This window comes from Nymphalis io, chromosome 11 (assembly GCF_905147045.1).
Source record: "Nymphalis io chromosome 11, ilAglIoxx1.1, whole genome shotgun sequence".
Classification (NCBI taxonomy): Eukaryota; Metazoa; Arthropoda; class Insecta; order Lepidoptera; family Nymphalidae; genus Nymphalis; species Nymphalis io.
The window spans coordinates 4,379,400-4,395,411 of record NC_065898.1 but is presented as its reverse complement, the minus strand read 5'-3'; the positions used below and the strand labels follow the sequence as shown (position 1 = coordinate 4,395,411).

At 30.4% G+C, this 16,012-nt stretch overlaps 1 protein-coding gene across 1 annotated transcript in view; it reads right to left on the bottom strand.

Annotated features, from left to right (window-relative positions):
* Nucleotides 1-1,116: 1,116 nt before the first annotated feature.
* The window catches only part of LOC126771818 (uncharacterized), a 227,992-nt gene continuing 213,096 nt past the window's right edge, over nucleotides 1,117-16,012 (bottom strand). The window contains exons 15-36 of the mRNA XM_050491922.1: nucleotides 15,551-15,718; nucleotides 15,391-15,474; nucleotides 15,158-15,308; nucleotides 14,552-15,080; nucleotides 14,170-14,474; nucleotides 13,856-14,071; nucleotides 13,672-13,762; nucleotides 13,042-13,596; nucleotides 12,824-12,947; nucleotides 12,521-12,738; nucleotides 12,045-12,259; nucleotides 11,607-11,789; nucleotides 9,967-10,090; nucleotides 9,460-9,588; nucleotides 8,846-8,989; nucleotides 6,185-6,337; nucleotides 5,809-5,885; nucleotides 5,186-5,362; nucleotides 4,480-4,665; nucleotides 3,285-3,471; nucleotides 2,590-2,725; nucleotides 1,117-1,310 (exon numbers count right to left, since the gene is read on the bottom strand). Coding sequence (XP_050347879.1) covers nucleotides 1,259-1,310; nucleotides 2,590-2,725; nucleotides 3,285-3,471; nucleotides 4,480-4,665; nucleotides 5,186-5,362; nucleotides 5,809-5,885; nucleotides 6,185-6,337; nucleotides 8,846-8,989; nucleotides 9,460-9,588; nucleotides 9,967-10,090; nucleotides 11,607-11,789; nucleotides 12,045-12,259; nucleotides 12,521-12,738; nucleotides 12,824-12,947; nucleotides 13,042-13,596; nucleotides 13,672-13,762; nucleotides 13,856-14,071; nucleotides 14,170-14,474; nucleotides 14,552-15,080; nucleotides 15,158-15,308; nucleotides 15,391-15,474; nucleotides 15,551-15,718 — 4,204 coding nt within the window. The 3' untranslated portion in view covers nucleotides 1,117-1,258. The remainder of the gene's footprint in view (nucleotides 1,311-2,589; nucleotides 2,726-3,284; nucleotides 3,472-4,479; nucleotides 4,666-5,185; nucleotides 5,363-5,808; nucleotides 5,886-6,184; nucleotides 6,338-8,845; nucleotides 8,990-9,459; nucleotides 9,589-9,966; nucleotides 10,091-11,606; nucleotides 11,790-12,044; nucleotides 12,260-12,520; nucleotides 12,739-12,823; nucleotides 12,948-13,041; nucleotides 13,597-13,671; nucleotides 13,763-13,855; nucleotides 14,072-14,169; nucleotides 14,475-14,551; nucleotides 15,081-15,157; nucleotides 15,309-15,390; nucleotides 15,475-15,550; nucleotides 15,719-16,012) is intronic.

Sequence of the window (16,012 nt, the reverse complement as noted above, 5' to 3'; positions counted from 1 at the left end):
AAGTATATAAACAAATGTAATGACACAAAACATCAATTTTCTTTTATGAACTATACTTAAAACACACCAATATATAACAAATAAATTGTTATGTTTTATAAACAAGGACTAATACAAATTAAAAATAAGGTTTAATAATTTCATATTAAATTTGATAATAATTTGACTCCGTTGTTGAGTCATGCGAAAATATATATTAAATTATAAAAATTATAAAGAATAAGAGAAGTTTATTAGATTATAATTAATAAGAGATTCTATTAAAATAAACAATCGTAAAATATTATTACAAATTTATATATATTTAATATATAATAATATATTTATTAATCTTATGTACCTGATGAAACATATAACTAGAAAAATGACTTAACGGCTTGGCACATTTATTTAAATACTAATTATTTCTATGTAGCTTTGGTTTTGGACGTTCTATAAATAACCTCTCTGCTAATTTAACTTTTTTGACAATAATGAATAAAATCTTCTACACCATATTTAAAACACGTCCATATTTTTTAATAACCGTAATAGCTACTATAGGAATACATCTTCCTATAGACTAAGTCTAGTATAGTTTATCTACGGATCATTTAAAGGAGAGTTGACTCCAACCGAGTATCCCCTTTTTTATATATTACGTGTGTATCGTATTTCGTCTTCAAAAAGTTTTTATATAGTCTTTCGTCAGTCAAGTATTACAAGATATTATTATCTTGACTTTTTAAATATCTATTTTAGAATCATATGAATTAAAGCTACTTTTTAAAATATCTTTTCAATTTCGATGTTTATTTATTTGACGCTCTGTTTTTAATTGTAAATTATAAAAATAATATTCGATTGCAAATCTGTTAATACATATAAAATTAAGTTTGTTCAGTTTTTTTTATATATTTTTGGTTTGAAAATATTTTTTATTGTTTAATATTGAATTTAAATATTCGGAATTTAAATAAAATATTTATTTTTAACAATAAATATTTAGGACGGGAATTAACGTCGTTATTATATTTTAATAAACTGTAAATTTTATATAAATACTTTATAAATAATTTGCTTTAATATGTTCATGATTTTTAGAATAAAATTGTAATCATAAAATCTGGGATTTTTTAATAAAATAAAAATGATTAAAAAAGATTTTTATATTGAAAATAAATAAACTAAAATAAAAACATAAAAAAGGATAAAAGGAACATTTATATTGAGTCTATAGTTACACAAATTCAAATGAATCTGAAGTATAGTGTCTTCGTCAACCGGCCTTCATCCACCGATCTATCGAATATTCAAGAGCCGCCATCCAACTGTAAGGAAATAATAATAATAATTATATCCTGGGACATTTTTCACACACGGCCATCTGACCCCAAATTAAGCTTGTACAGAGCTTGTGTTATGGAAACCAGACAACTGATATACTACATATACTATTTTTCTTTTTGTAAATACATACTTATATAGATAATTACACACAGGCTCAGGACAAACGGACATGTTCATGCACACAAATATCTGTCCTGGGTGGGAATCGAATCCACAACCGTCGGCGTGAAAGGCAAAGCATTCACCAACCACGCCAACCGGCTCGTCAATAAATAACCATTTTTAATATTATAAAAATATAAAAACTATTTTGCTTATTAAAGTAAGACCACAGTGTAAAAATAGTCGAAAATATTGTCTGACGTGAAACAAATGCCGATAATTTCGATCATATAATACAGATTAAATTCAAACACGTAATAAAAAATCTTTATGAATTGTGCAATAATATATACAGGAGGTAAGGTCGATTTTAATGATCGTATCTATTAAATATATGCAAGTATGTATAAGTGGTTGCTGGTTAAAAATTAGAAAAACTTTCTCCCGTTTAAACATAAAATTTTCAATTTTCGTTATCAATTAATAATATTTCGTATCAAATTTAGGTCTAATTTTTTTTTTTCAATATTTTCTTCGCCATTGTTAAATCGTATCGGTATTTTAAGTAATCCATCAGTAGGAACACAAAACTACAACGAATGTAATTTTTTTTTTTTTAATTTTTTAACATGTCCTTGATAATTTATTCAATTTAGTTTATTGTAGCCAAGCAATTGTATACTAAAAACGGAAGACTTAACGCCTGCTAGGCATTGTCAGCAAGAGTTCCTTTAAACTAAGTAGGTTTTTACGACTATCGTTTAAAAATATTTTTAAGTAAAACTAATAAAACGACATATAACTTTTATACATTATTAACTAAAAATTCCATTCGATATTTACTCGTACCATCTTATCTTATTAATTTTATAAATGCGGAAGTTTGTTTGTATGGCTGTTTGTTACTGATTCAATCTCTAAATGACAGCTTCTTTCGTAAAATCTTGGTATAGTAAAGAGTCGTTTTATGGTTAGTCGTTTAGGTTTGGTATTTAGAGTTTGGTGTATAATATATCATTGAAGTAAAACCTCGTTGGACATGATGAGAGTAAAGTAAGAAAATAAAGTTTTAGAATAGCGGATAAGAAATGCAATAAATACAATGGAAGTTATAATATGACTACATTTTTTCATAATAAAAAAAAAATTATAACCGACCGTTTTCTGTCCATTTCAGATTCAGTGTGGAAATAGAAATGTCTCTGCTTAGGCTCTGTCGGCATCACTTCAAAAGCGTATTTCTTGCCTCCTGGAGCACACGTCTGTATTCTATATCCGTGGAGGCATGCCATACCTAAAATTTACATACATGTTATATAATAAATAAAAGTGAAACATGGTATTTTTTTTAAAGATACGCACAATTTTTTTAAAGCTCAAAATAAATTAAATGATAAATAAATGTTCATCAATATCATCATAATCAAAATTGTATACAAAATTCTTCTTTCGAATTAAGGTAACAGAAATGAATTTCACTCCACCACGTTGATTTAATGCGAGTAGACGAATGTCAGAAACTAAACTTTAAACTAGTATTAGTTTCCTTAGGATGTTTTCCATAATAATTTAAGACATTGAAAAATAATTATTTTATCTAAACAAGCAAAAGTAAATTAGTGACAGCCGTCAATGTCATTTAACTGTAATAAGGTCTCGTCATGTGGACGTTTGAAGCTTATTCAAAAAAACAAGGAACCTTCGTTACTTGATACAATGGCAATGTATATTTATTAGTACTTTTTTAAATAGTTGTGAGCAATGAAAAAGAAAAAAAATAAGTAATTACATTAAACAAGGTTGTGGAGATGAAATTTAAATTTATAATAATTAAAAGAAAACCCGATACTTACCAAAAGCATTTTTGCTATTTCCATCGTTGTAAAAGTACAGGCAAGCATCTTTGAGCACACAATATCGTTTAGCCCAGGACTTCCACTTGGAACCTAACTTCATGAGGTATCCGAAACAATCAGGTCTTGGTATAGACGATGGCGGTAACTTCATGTTCCTCATGGTCACTTCTAGCCAGCCATCACGCTGAAACAGAAATATTATTAAAGTCATATACCTAAAAATCTCAAACATATATGAATTTTATGTACAATTATATTATTTAAATGATCAAATCATATAATAACGCTTATAATTTTAATATATTATGAGTGTATAAAAATGAAGATTAAAACAATGTTAGATAGATGTTTAAAAAAACGCCATCTGTAGATAACTTGAAGAACTATTAAGATGCAATGTGACTGCATAGACTCACAAATTTATTCTAATATAATTCTTTAATTTCAATTCCTTCTAATATCAAATTAACTAGTTAACACTATTTCGTTTTTAATAAACTGTATTTTCCATTTAATAAAGTGTACAATTTATATATTTCTATTAATGCAATAATAGTAAATAAGTGACGACTTCGTAAATTACAAATAAGTGCCATCTAGCGATGATAAGAGGAACTATACGAACAGATGGTTCAAAATGGATATAATAAAAATTTAAAGAGGGCGGGCACTGGGCAGTTGATATTCGTTACACCTTTTGCTATCAAGAATGATAAAGCGATAAAGGTTTTTGTATTAAACATTGTTTGAACTAAACTATTTTCGTGATAGGTATTTATATGATGATACATTTCAGTTAATTACAGGAGTGCTTGAATAGTTTTTCCGTTAAAATAAATATATCATGAAACTTCTAATAATTGTTGTCTATCAATGAAGAATAATTATAAATATATTTTATTATTCATTGTTTTATTATGTCATTTTGTTTTCGGTTTATGGTAACAGACGCCATGGCCGTTCTCCTTATAGTTGGTATGTTAGTAATGGGTTTGTATAATAGCTGCCATGAGGCAAGCCAAATGTAGACGAAATTGTATTAAGTAAAAAAGTCATGATGGATTTTACAGAGAACTCTCATGAACTATACGAAATAGAGAGATATAAGCAAATTATCTAGAATTATTATCTCAAAATTTCTTTTATTTTTATTATTACAATGGTCGATTAATGGAATACTTAGAACATTTACCTGATTGCTTGCATCAATAGCATGAGCGAGAACCGCTCTCCATCTCGCGGCGGCCTCACCGGTGTCGGCCGCGAGCTGCAGCCGCGTGCCGCCGCCCCGCTGCAGACGGAACCCGTGTGCGCGACCTGCGTCCTCCTCCGTTAACTGGTAGTTCACCAACATGAGGGCGCCCACGGGGTGGATACTCTGAACATTAAAAGTACATTTATGTAGGTATTTGTATTGTTTTATTTAATAGTTATAAAAGTTTAATTTATTAGTTATTAAAACTATTTATTAAATTTTACTATTTGCTGATCCACTTCGATCTCTAGATGAGAAAATACACAAAATTATTTAATTTATATAGTATGAAAACTGATTTATATAGTATGAAACATTTGTTTTATAATAATTATTATAGTCTTTAATTAATAACAATAAACGATACTTCTATATTAAACTTTTGTTTAGATCTATTCCATCACTAAAACACAATATTGTGCTATCTGGAAATCCGTAATGTTATGTATATCTTATTATAATATGTATTTTTAAGAACATGTAACATTTCTATTATTGCACTCTTAATGTAAAGCATAGGAACTATATTAGCTTTCGCATCATGTTTATCTCAGCACTTTCTTACAGCGCCTATCGAGACAAAATATCAAAGATTTTAAAACAGACAAATCGATATTGTAAAGCTTTCGCCACTGGTACTTACGGAGTCGGTCTTGTAATAGTAAAGGCAATTGTCCCTCTTCAGCACGAACCACCTCCTGGTCCATCTCGGCGGGAGATGAGCGCGTGCGGGCGCAGCGCGCCACAAGTATCCCGAGTAAAGCGCTGCGGGACCTCCCTCGTGCGCCAGAGACGCCACTACTTCACATGTTCGTGCGACCTAAGGCGCGATTTACTTATATATTTCCACTTTTTATTAATTTTCTTTCAATGCAGCCATCTTTCTGAATAGTTTTTATTTATTTAATAATTATTAAGAAGTCTGAAAGAGATCGCCCTTTGTTCATACCATTTTGTTTTATATTTATATTTGTATTTTTCCTTAACAATTTTTGTGTACAATAAAGCATATTCGATTGTATTATATTAGTTGAGTAAAAACAAGTAGCTACAAACATTTCATTTGACGCGTGTACTTTTATTTGTTAATAACATTACACTGCTAGTTCCAAATTTTGAAAATGAAATCTGTGCGATATATTGTGTTGAATATTGGAAAGGCACTGGGGAAAGTGGAAGATTATTTGGAAAACATATCTATAATTATTTACTATTTTCAAGCTCATTATTATTAGAATATATTGTTATAAAATCGATTTCACTTACGTCTAATTCCAAAATCTCAGAGCCAGAATGAGCTATCTTCACAACCTCTGAATGCGTTTTGTCTAATACATTGATCCCTGTAAAAATAAAATAGAAACATTTGCTTTTGTAGTTAAATTAAATTTAACTACAAAAGCATTTTCGTAGTTAAATTAAGCAAACTAAGCTTGCTAAGAGCTATTACACACGTAATATAAATTAAAAGTACAGTAGATTTTGCGTTAGATGTCAGCATACATTCTAATGAAGTCAAATTTTATCATTATATTTCGACTACAACAACTTGTTTAATTTTAACACTGACTAGTTTTAGGGGTTTACACGCGGAGCACTTGACAATTTTTTTTAAAATAAATAATATTAATTTGTATGTTACCGTTAACAGCTATTATAATATCTCCAACTTCGAGTCCAGATGACTCAGCTGGCGTGTCAGGCTCGATCGCTGACACAACGACTGGCTTGCTCCCATGTATCCTGAATCCGAACTCTTCATTGCCACGTCTGACTACAACAGTCTTGTCGCTTTCTGAAGAGTGAAATTATATGTAAATGAAGTTTTACAATATTTATATTTTCTAATAATAAAATGCATAATTTCAATATAAACATTAAACTCCCATAAGCTATAGATAAGCGATAAAATCTGCCTTTCTTAAAAATATAAATATGTGGAGCTCAATTCTAGTTTTTATAAAGTGGATTTGTAATTTAAATGTCATAATTGTTTTTATTTATATTATTTTTTAACGGTTTATATATATTATAAATATATTATATGTATATGAGTATATGCTAATATATATTATGTATATTATTTTTATGTTTTTCTGCACAAAACACAAGATGTTTTGTAAGCACGGAATATTTTAAAACTTAGTGGTGCTGGCCCGGATTTAAAAGTCGTCTGTCCGCAGAGTTTGGTTAGCTTTAACTATTGTCTTCTTAAAATGTTCGTTTGTTATTTCTGACCTAAATCTAAATAAAAATCTGCTCCATAGCAGCTTTTAGCTCCGGAAATAAAAGAAAATATAATCGGACCAAACGTATATCGTTTTCTAAGCCAAGTTCTTATAAGTGAATCAATAATCCCTGACCCAATATTTACGTATCTGATTGGTTAATGCCATAAAAACACAATTATATAGACCAAGAGTGACCGTGACATACATACAAATAGTCGATATTTGAAGGATACATCGAGCTATGCTTACCATCTGACTTTCGCTAAATGTTTTGGCAAAAATCCAGATGCTATCGACATCGTTAACTGCTTCATTCAGAAAATGTATGACTACGGTTGAAGTTTTTCAGCGATAAGAAAACATAGGTATCACAGTTTTAGTTAGCTAGTTTTAGTATTAAAATTACGAAAGAAAAACGCTCATGGAACATTTTTATTAAAATTATTCTCTTCAAAACTCCAATTATATTTATGTCTCATGATGATTAAACGGTAATTTCTCATATGTATCTCATTTCTAAGATCCATCCAAATGAAACAAAATAAAGTAGCAATGAAATAAATATTTTTACCACAGGGTTCCAAAGCTATAAGCTTATTAGCCTGAGTTTGTCGACACCACACCACCAGCATCAATTTAAATATTTCTTCTAATTTCTGTCTGATATTTCCATTAGGATCGTTTAAGCCATTGCTAACTAAAATAAAATAATATAGAAACAGTATACAAAATATAAAAATTAAACAAATAAAATACTATTACCAAAAAATATAATGCACTTACAACTATGCCGCATTTTTTTAAACTATAAACGCACTATCTTGAACTTCAAATAACAAAGATTATTGACCCGTTTCAAGTGTTATTGCATAACACGCGTACACTATTATAACTTCATGTATAACACAAACATAACGCATCAGCTGAATTCCGACGTCAAATCAATAGAATATAAAGTCTTTCTCTTTGAACGTGACAATATCGTCTAGCCGCAGTCGCGTGTCTGTTACAACTAAGAGATGACGTACGGCGCCTATGTGAAATTAAATTTAGTCCGCTTGGGATCGGTCAGTAGCAGTTGCTGGTTTTTATCGTACCTTTCTTTAAATATAAAACAATTTTATCAATATGACTCAATGTAAAGAAATCTTTCCAGTCAAAATAGATTTAGCATTTTCAATGTTGTCGATGACGATGTTTCAGAAATATTTTTTTTATAAATGAGAAAGAAAAAAATTCTATGACAAAGGGATAATTGTATAAGTGACAAAAATATTTCGTGCCAATTCAATAAAGATTTAAAATTTAGAGGCTACTCCGAAAATAAAAGCCGAAGTTATATAAATAAAGAGTGTAGCAGAAATAGAATTTACGTCACTGTTTAGAAGTGGATCAGTTAACGCACGTTGCGTTAACGAATGTGACGTAACTATTGATGAATGCTATGTTTTGTATGAAAATCATAAAACTTAAGGTATTCCTTCTATATAATTATTATATGTTTGTTTGCTCTGTAAGCGGGATTGCGGACTGGTATAGAAAATATTTATTTGGTCGGTATGTTTAGTTGCAATAGAGTTTTTGAGTACGAGTTTTTGGCATAGCACCGCTAACTTACAATAGGTGGCCCGCAAGTTTAATCGGTTTTTTAAAAAGAGCATAGACCATTAACAATATTTTCAAATATAAATTATTTTTCTAACTTCCTAATTAATTTCAAAATAGGGATATGAATGTTTAACCTTAATTTTTGCTTTATGCTACTCGTAAAATATATATTTTTAATTATTAATCATTTGTAAATTAAACGATTATATTTTTTGAAAGATATTGATTTCGTTCTTTTGGCATGTGTTTTTATTTGCATATAACTGTAAATTTAACTTTAAATCTGGGCAAACAGCACTGCGTTTTATTATATAGTACTAATATTTACTCTTTAAAGAGAACGTTTTGACATCTGACGAAATTTTTCGAATGAATTCGGCAAATTGCCTTAATCCACTGTGGAACTGCTTTATAAATAGAGTAGGAATTCGACCCTTATGTATAATTTATCCTTTATTACTTACCGAAAGTGTTATTCGACTGTCTGCGATTCAACTCGATACAGGCTCGTCTGTGAACGAGTCGGTGCGTGAGAGCAACATAGCGTTTGTTGAATTCAGTTTCTGAATCCGTTGGATCCTCTTGTGGATTTGCTGGTTCTATCATATCTGTTGATGACGTTATATTATTATAAATGGGATCACCAGTTTTAGAAACAAGTAGCAGAAGATATGTACTCAGCGAAATTATAACTACAGACATGTACGTTTCAATTTAATTATAGTTTTCAAAGAGTGAGCCGCATAGTCTATAGGTTAGAATATTTAATATTGTGGAGTATTGGAGCAGCGTGGTGAGAAACTAAGCTTCTCCAAAAACAGAGAGAAGAACTTAGCCTAGCAACTTGGCATTTACAGGCTGTTATTTTACTTTCGCTTGCCTTTAGTACAAATGTAACTGGTATAAATTACGAAGTTTTACATGTTTAAATATAGGCTCAATATTTAGCGTAGAATTGGAAAATTCTTTTTAAAATAACAAGAATTGCTTTAGTTGAAAGTTAAAATCTCTTAAATAGTATCAGTTACAGCAGTTTTTCATCCTTTACTCTTAATAATCGAAAAAATTAAAAATTTACCTGGTGGTATCCGAGTCCAATTATCCTCATTTTCAGACAATAATATCCAATTACCGCACCACCAGGGTGTTGCGTAGACTCCTTTTTCATCTTCTGCGCCATCCGAACTGCCCGAACATTCTTCATGTTCTGGTAAATTAATATTTTCTTAAATAAACTTTTACTTACCTAACTACGAAATTACCTAAACAGATTTTTTTTTATAAACGCCTTAAATAATTATCGAGCAATACATGCTTAGTATGTAAAATTGCAATATTTTTTTAAATGAGGGATATTTAATTTTATTAAAATGAAATAAACAAGCTTTCATTCCCTATTTAACCCCCTTAGGATGAATTTTGGAAAATCCTTTTTTCACCTGCATGTTCAAAAAGGAATTCTTGTACAAATTTTCTTCCTGTTAGACCTACTGGTTTAAGATTTACGTTGTATACCCGTCAGTCATTCTAAAATTTTATTAAGTTGATTATTACTTACATTTTTATATTTTATTCGACTACTTACCATCTGGATCAACACTCGCATTGGAACCAGCTAGTTTATCAAGACTATTCCCAGCAGATCGCGCGATTCTCGTATCTTGAGGTTTCTCCATTCCTGAATATTCTTCTTTACCCCTTTCTTCTGACTGTTAAATTTAAACGTGCATAATATGTTCATTTCAGAAACGTTTCATTTATATTTTTTTTATTCCGACTCATAATCTGACTCACAATTATACTCGTTACAGTGTTATTACATAAACGTCATTATAGACAATATAATTAGTGCAGTACGCCTATATACTTTTAAACAACGTTAGATCAGCTCAAATATTAATATAACGGAGCAGTTGAAGAGCTAAAAACGGAATAATGACTGTATATGTGGGGGTAAGTGTTTAGCCAGATGGACAATATTTATTTAAAAAAAATGACAACAAAGCTTTGACATAATATTATGTCAATGTAACTAGAGACTTAAAGTTTAATAATAATTATGGTACTATTTCATCTTATACTATTGAAATTATTCCTTTCATATTTAAGTCAATCTTCAGCACAAATATATAAACAGAAGGCTCATATTTTGACGACACAACCACCGTTTAACACTCTTTGTTCTGAGAAAACTCAAGATTTTCAAGATCCTGATGATAAAAGTACAATTGAAGCATTAAAATATATAGCATATTATTTAAGAAATTACAAATTTAATGAATGGGACCGCAGGTTGTATCAATCGGAACCAAATGAAAAATTTGTCGGTTTCTTTGTTCATTTTCCCGATCCGCCATTAAAAACTCTACACTGGGAAATATACGAAAACTGCGATGATAGTGTAATAAGATGTATTAAATATTTGCAAAGTGTTATTGGAGCTTCATCTGATATTTGTGTTAAAAGGAATAAAACATTAAAAGAAATTGAAAGTGGAAATGATAATATCAAAAATGATTTGGATGATAATACTATGCCATTTTACAGTTCAATAGAAAAATTTCAGTGGAGAACCACAGCATCATATTATATGTGTTGGTACACGATGTTAAGTATTCCTGCATTATCAATGCTTAGTGAATCTTGCGATAATTTTGCCAATTCTTTAGATTGTACTGATATAAATCATAATTTTGATCCAAGAGCAAACAACAAATTGTCTTTTGCTTGCGCTATGTTTAGCTTTTGTCCAGATACATGTTGTCCCAAAAAATATGTATCTTCATATAACGAATGCAACGAGGACAAGAATAATCCTTGTTTTATAGAAAATTTTTATAAAAATATACATTCTACGTGTAAAATGAATCGCACAGACAATCAAAATTTAAATGGTATAATTGCAAACAAATGGAACGTGTCTTGCACTTGCAAAGAAACTGGATTTACCTGGAGTTCAAAATATGGAATGTGTGTGGATATCAATGAATGCACCAAAGAGACGCATAATTGCGATATCTCTTCAGAAAATTGTTTAAATTCACCTGGTTCTTATTATTGTATTTGTAAATCTGGATTTAGTTTTAATAATGCTTCAAATAAATGTATGAAAATGAATTTGTTTCTAAAATAAAATTAACTACTTACATTTATTTTATGATTATTATTTAAATCATAATCTCTAATAAATATATTGTATAATGAAAATGTGCCGTTAGCAAGTACCTTCGCTCGAACATCCTGTCGATGACGATAATGTCTGGACTTATCTTCAGAACGATATCTTTTGTCAAGTTTCTTATACAATCGAGCGCCAGTTGCAGGCTTTTTAGCCGCTCCACAAGATGGAGAATCCGCAAAGCCAGCTGGTGCAGGTACAATATCAGGCGTTGCATCAGCGTAAGATTCCTTAAGGATTAAGTAACCATTTATCATCATTAATATTTATTTCTATATACATGACATTTTTATGTGACAAATATAGTTTGGATATGAGAAACATCAATAGCTTAGGAAAATTAAGAAACAATACAACAATATTACATACAATTTAAAAAAAAAGTATAAATTTATTTTAAACTAACATATATATTTATATATATTTTATACCTATACAATTTTTCAGTATTATGTAGTAATATGGAATCGTAATTCATAACTTACATCTGTGTGTGAAGTTCTCGAAGCTCGGCTGTCATGATCGTGAGTTGCAGTAACAATGTGAACTTCCTTGCCGCAGTGAAGGCAGTGTGCTTTAGCTTCGCATTCCGCTCCAACCATATCGTGCTCAGTGTGTTCTGAATAGAACACGGAGTCTGATCCTGGTGAAACGGAACGTAGAGATTCTGCTGAGGCCGCCTTTGCAAACTTTCCGTCGGCTGTTACAAAAACTACTTATGCAATCACTGCTTTGATAGAAGCAGGTTTTTCATTTGTAAAAAAGCATCGTGAATAGCTCTTTGGAACTGATTAATACTACAATATATGATTTAATAATTAATTCAATTTCCAAAAGTTTCGTCACTGTTACATTTATTAAAAAACATAAAAAAGTTTTAATACAGATACTCGTAAATACAAAAATAAAACTCCATATACTAAAAATAAAAATATTTTCAATAATTAAAAAGAATACTTACCTTGGCCTTGCTTTTTATGGTGCCTTGGTGACGCTGACGGACTTTTTACATATCGTAATGGAGTTAACGTTGATCCTGCACTGTTTAGAGTTCTGGCGGTTTCAATATCTTCCGCTTCTAAGGAACTCATGCAAGGAATCGTCGGTGTAGACTGTTTCCTTCGAGGCAAACTTCCAGGCAATGATATACTTTCATTAGATCCACTTTTTCGTCTAGGTCTAAAAGTTAATTTATATTTAATGTAAAATACTTTTATACCAAATCATTTTACATTGTACCTAAAATAAAGCTAAGTAAGAATACCTATATGCAGCATGATTGTTAGATGTTGGTGATTTTGCTGAACTATTATTATTCCCTGACTTTCGTCGTGGACTATCTCGTAAGCGTCTATGTTTTCTAGGAGAAATATTTCCATTACCAGTGCCTGTAATTAGATAGTTATATTTTCAGGACGAATTTTATGCCTTAGAGTAATAATAATAATAATAATAATAATCTCTCTTAATAATGTAGCTTACCATTTTTTCTGTATTGTTCACTTGAGTCATCTGATGTAGGAATATTTAAGTGTAGCTTCACGTTTGACCCTATGGTATCCCTCCTGTCGTAATGAGCCAGTCTGCTGTAGCTTCCGTCAATTGTTTTATTTTGCGTAGGGCTTTTCGCTTTAAGTTTTGTTCGTTTGACGTACCTTTCTCTCTCAGTTGGTCTTTTATTGTCATTTTCCTTTTCTTTTGTAATCTTCTCCTTAATAGTTTTTTCTAAATCTATAACATCTCTTGGTGATGATTGAACACTCTTTGTTTTTTCTACAAAATGTGTTTTTTTCTTTCTAGGTTCCATATTTTTTTCATCTAATTGTAATTTTGAGCTGGTAGGTTTGAACGAAGAGCGATGATTGAGAGGTTCTGGATCTTTATCTCTTTTACCCCAGTCGTCTTGAGATGTTGATATTGAATCATCATAGGATTTAGAGAATTCTAATGTAAAGGCTTTCTTTTTCCTTCTTTTATCTTCCGATATCCAAGATTTAGGTCTACCTGTTGACCGATATTTTTGTGAATGTTTGTAGGCTAAAATATAAAAATTATAACTTTAGTATTAATATTAAGGGAACAACAAAACTTTAAATATTAAAAAAATATTACTTAAACCTCCATCATCGTCGTCTTCAATAGGACTTTCATAGTAACCTGATGACGAATAGTGTACGCTTCTTTCATCATCTGATAAAGATCCCTGTAATACAATTAGGTTTCAAGACCATAATATTTAAAATTATATAAAATGAAAATTAATTGATGTATAAAATAGAATGCAAAGATACCATACCACCATTTTAGGAACTAATTGCTCTTTTTGTTCATTACTAGAAGCTTTCTTTTCTTCTCTTACTTTTGTTTCTGGTTTTTCAATTTTTTCTGGTAGTTCTTTTATTTTGTCTACACTGACTTTATCCGTCATACTCTCGGTAACATTTGGATTTGAACCACCTATACTGTAACTACCGCTTGAACTACTTTTACCATTAATTGCATCTCGACTGATCTGTTTGATAAATATAAAAATAAGAAATATTTTTACTTATATTTATACTTATATTTTAACTTACATTGCACTGTTTGAATAAATAAACTACAACTCACTGATTTCTTTGGAACGTCATCTTTTGATTTTTTTACTTCTGTTTTCATTCTTCTGTTAGTTTCAATGGGTGTGATATCAGCTTTCACTTCGATTCTTTCAACTGTAGTTTTAGGTAACCTGTCTGGTAGTGGTAGTGGCGGTGATGATAAGTTAGGTACAACAAAGTCATCTCTTATTTCTAGAGGTGGAGAAAAGCTTGGAACCACTAAATCTTCGGCTACATTATCAGTTTTTGTAGACGAATACAAGCTCGATGCGCTTTCAAAGGAAGATCCTTCTTGGGCTTTGTTATTGTTTTCAGAATCTGTAAAAAATTGTAAAATAAAAATATAAAATGAAAATTTAAAAGACATAGAATTTCATAATAATTTAAACACTTACTGTGGTTTTGATTTTTACAATTACTTTTTTTTGAACTATCGGAATTAGCAGTTACATAATCTTCAGTCGTGGTTGTGCTCTCCGATACATCTGTTGTATTGATTTTTCCGGAATCAGTTCTAGCTAAACTAGTTTCACTACTAGCGGGTTTTGTGAATGATGGTTCTGAGGGGGATTCGACTATTTGATTGGGTATAGTACCATTTGGTTCCTTTTTATGAGCTTTCCTCTGTAATTCTTGTCTTCTAGAAGGACTTAAGGCTCGTTCTCTTTTTTTATTTATAAAACTTGGGGTCCTTTTAAATGGTACGTCACTTAGATCTAAACTTGGATGTGTGATGGCTATTGCTGGCGTATTAGGTTTTATTGATATAGTTGGAGATAAAGATTTCGATATTGTTGGCTGTTTCGTTATCGGCAAAGTTATATTTGGTACGACAGCTGGTGGTGATAGTGATACTCTTGTTTGTTGTGCGGAACTTGAACTGGCTGTGTCTAATTTATTACGTGGAGAAGTCGGTGACTGACTCTGTAAATTACAAAATGCAATGATGACACACCAATGTCGGATTTGATATAATATTGACTTTGTTTTATAGCACTTACTTGAGAGGCGTCAAATTCTTCATCTAATGCATCTGTGTCTAAAGAAGATCTTTGTTGATGTTGAAGTAATAATAATTGTTTCCTTCTGGATGTAGGAGTTAATAAAGCTAATGCCCCAGGAGAGGTGGCTAAGGAACTTAGATCTGAAGAACTGAAAAAGTAGCATTACAATAATTCATATATATATACAATAGTTTTGGTTGTTATTTTATTAAAATATTTATTTGTATTACCTTACAACTGTTCCATTATCAGTACCAGAATCGACTTGTAGAACAGTTGTTTGAGACTCATTCCACATTCCATCGGAGTGATCCCTAAAAAATAAAATGAAGCTTATTTTTTAATTCAAAAACAAAACATCTGAAATCTTTAGATTTACTAAAAACAAACCTGCTTTGATCCACAGTGAGTGATTCACTAGAAGCACAAGGTGAAGATTTCTCTAAGGGCGCAAGAATAGTAGTAATATTATTTTTAGTATTTGTGAGTTTTGTTTTTTGTTCAACATCCACATTACATCCTATGGGATCTGGTGATGCTGGACTTGATTTAGCAGTGCTGAAAATATGATTCATTACTAAAATGTTTTGATATTTAGTATTTATTCAGTTTTAATTTACCAAAAAATCCAATATTAATTATATGTAAGGAAGTTCAAAATTTAGGCGAATATATAATATCATATAAAGTTAAAGATGAAATAAACGATACCTACCCAATCAAAGGAATTTCTTCCTTGACAACCCTTTCTGGTTTCTCCTCGAAACTTACACTTCGAATTCTAAATGGTTCATGCTTGTAACTAATATACTTTTCATGAAAATCTTCGTATGGTGCATTTCCGTCTGAAGA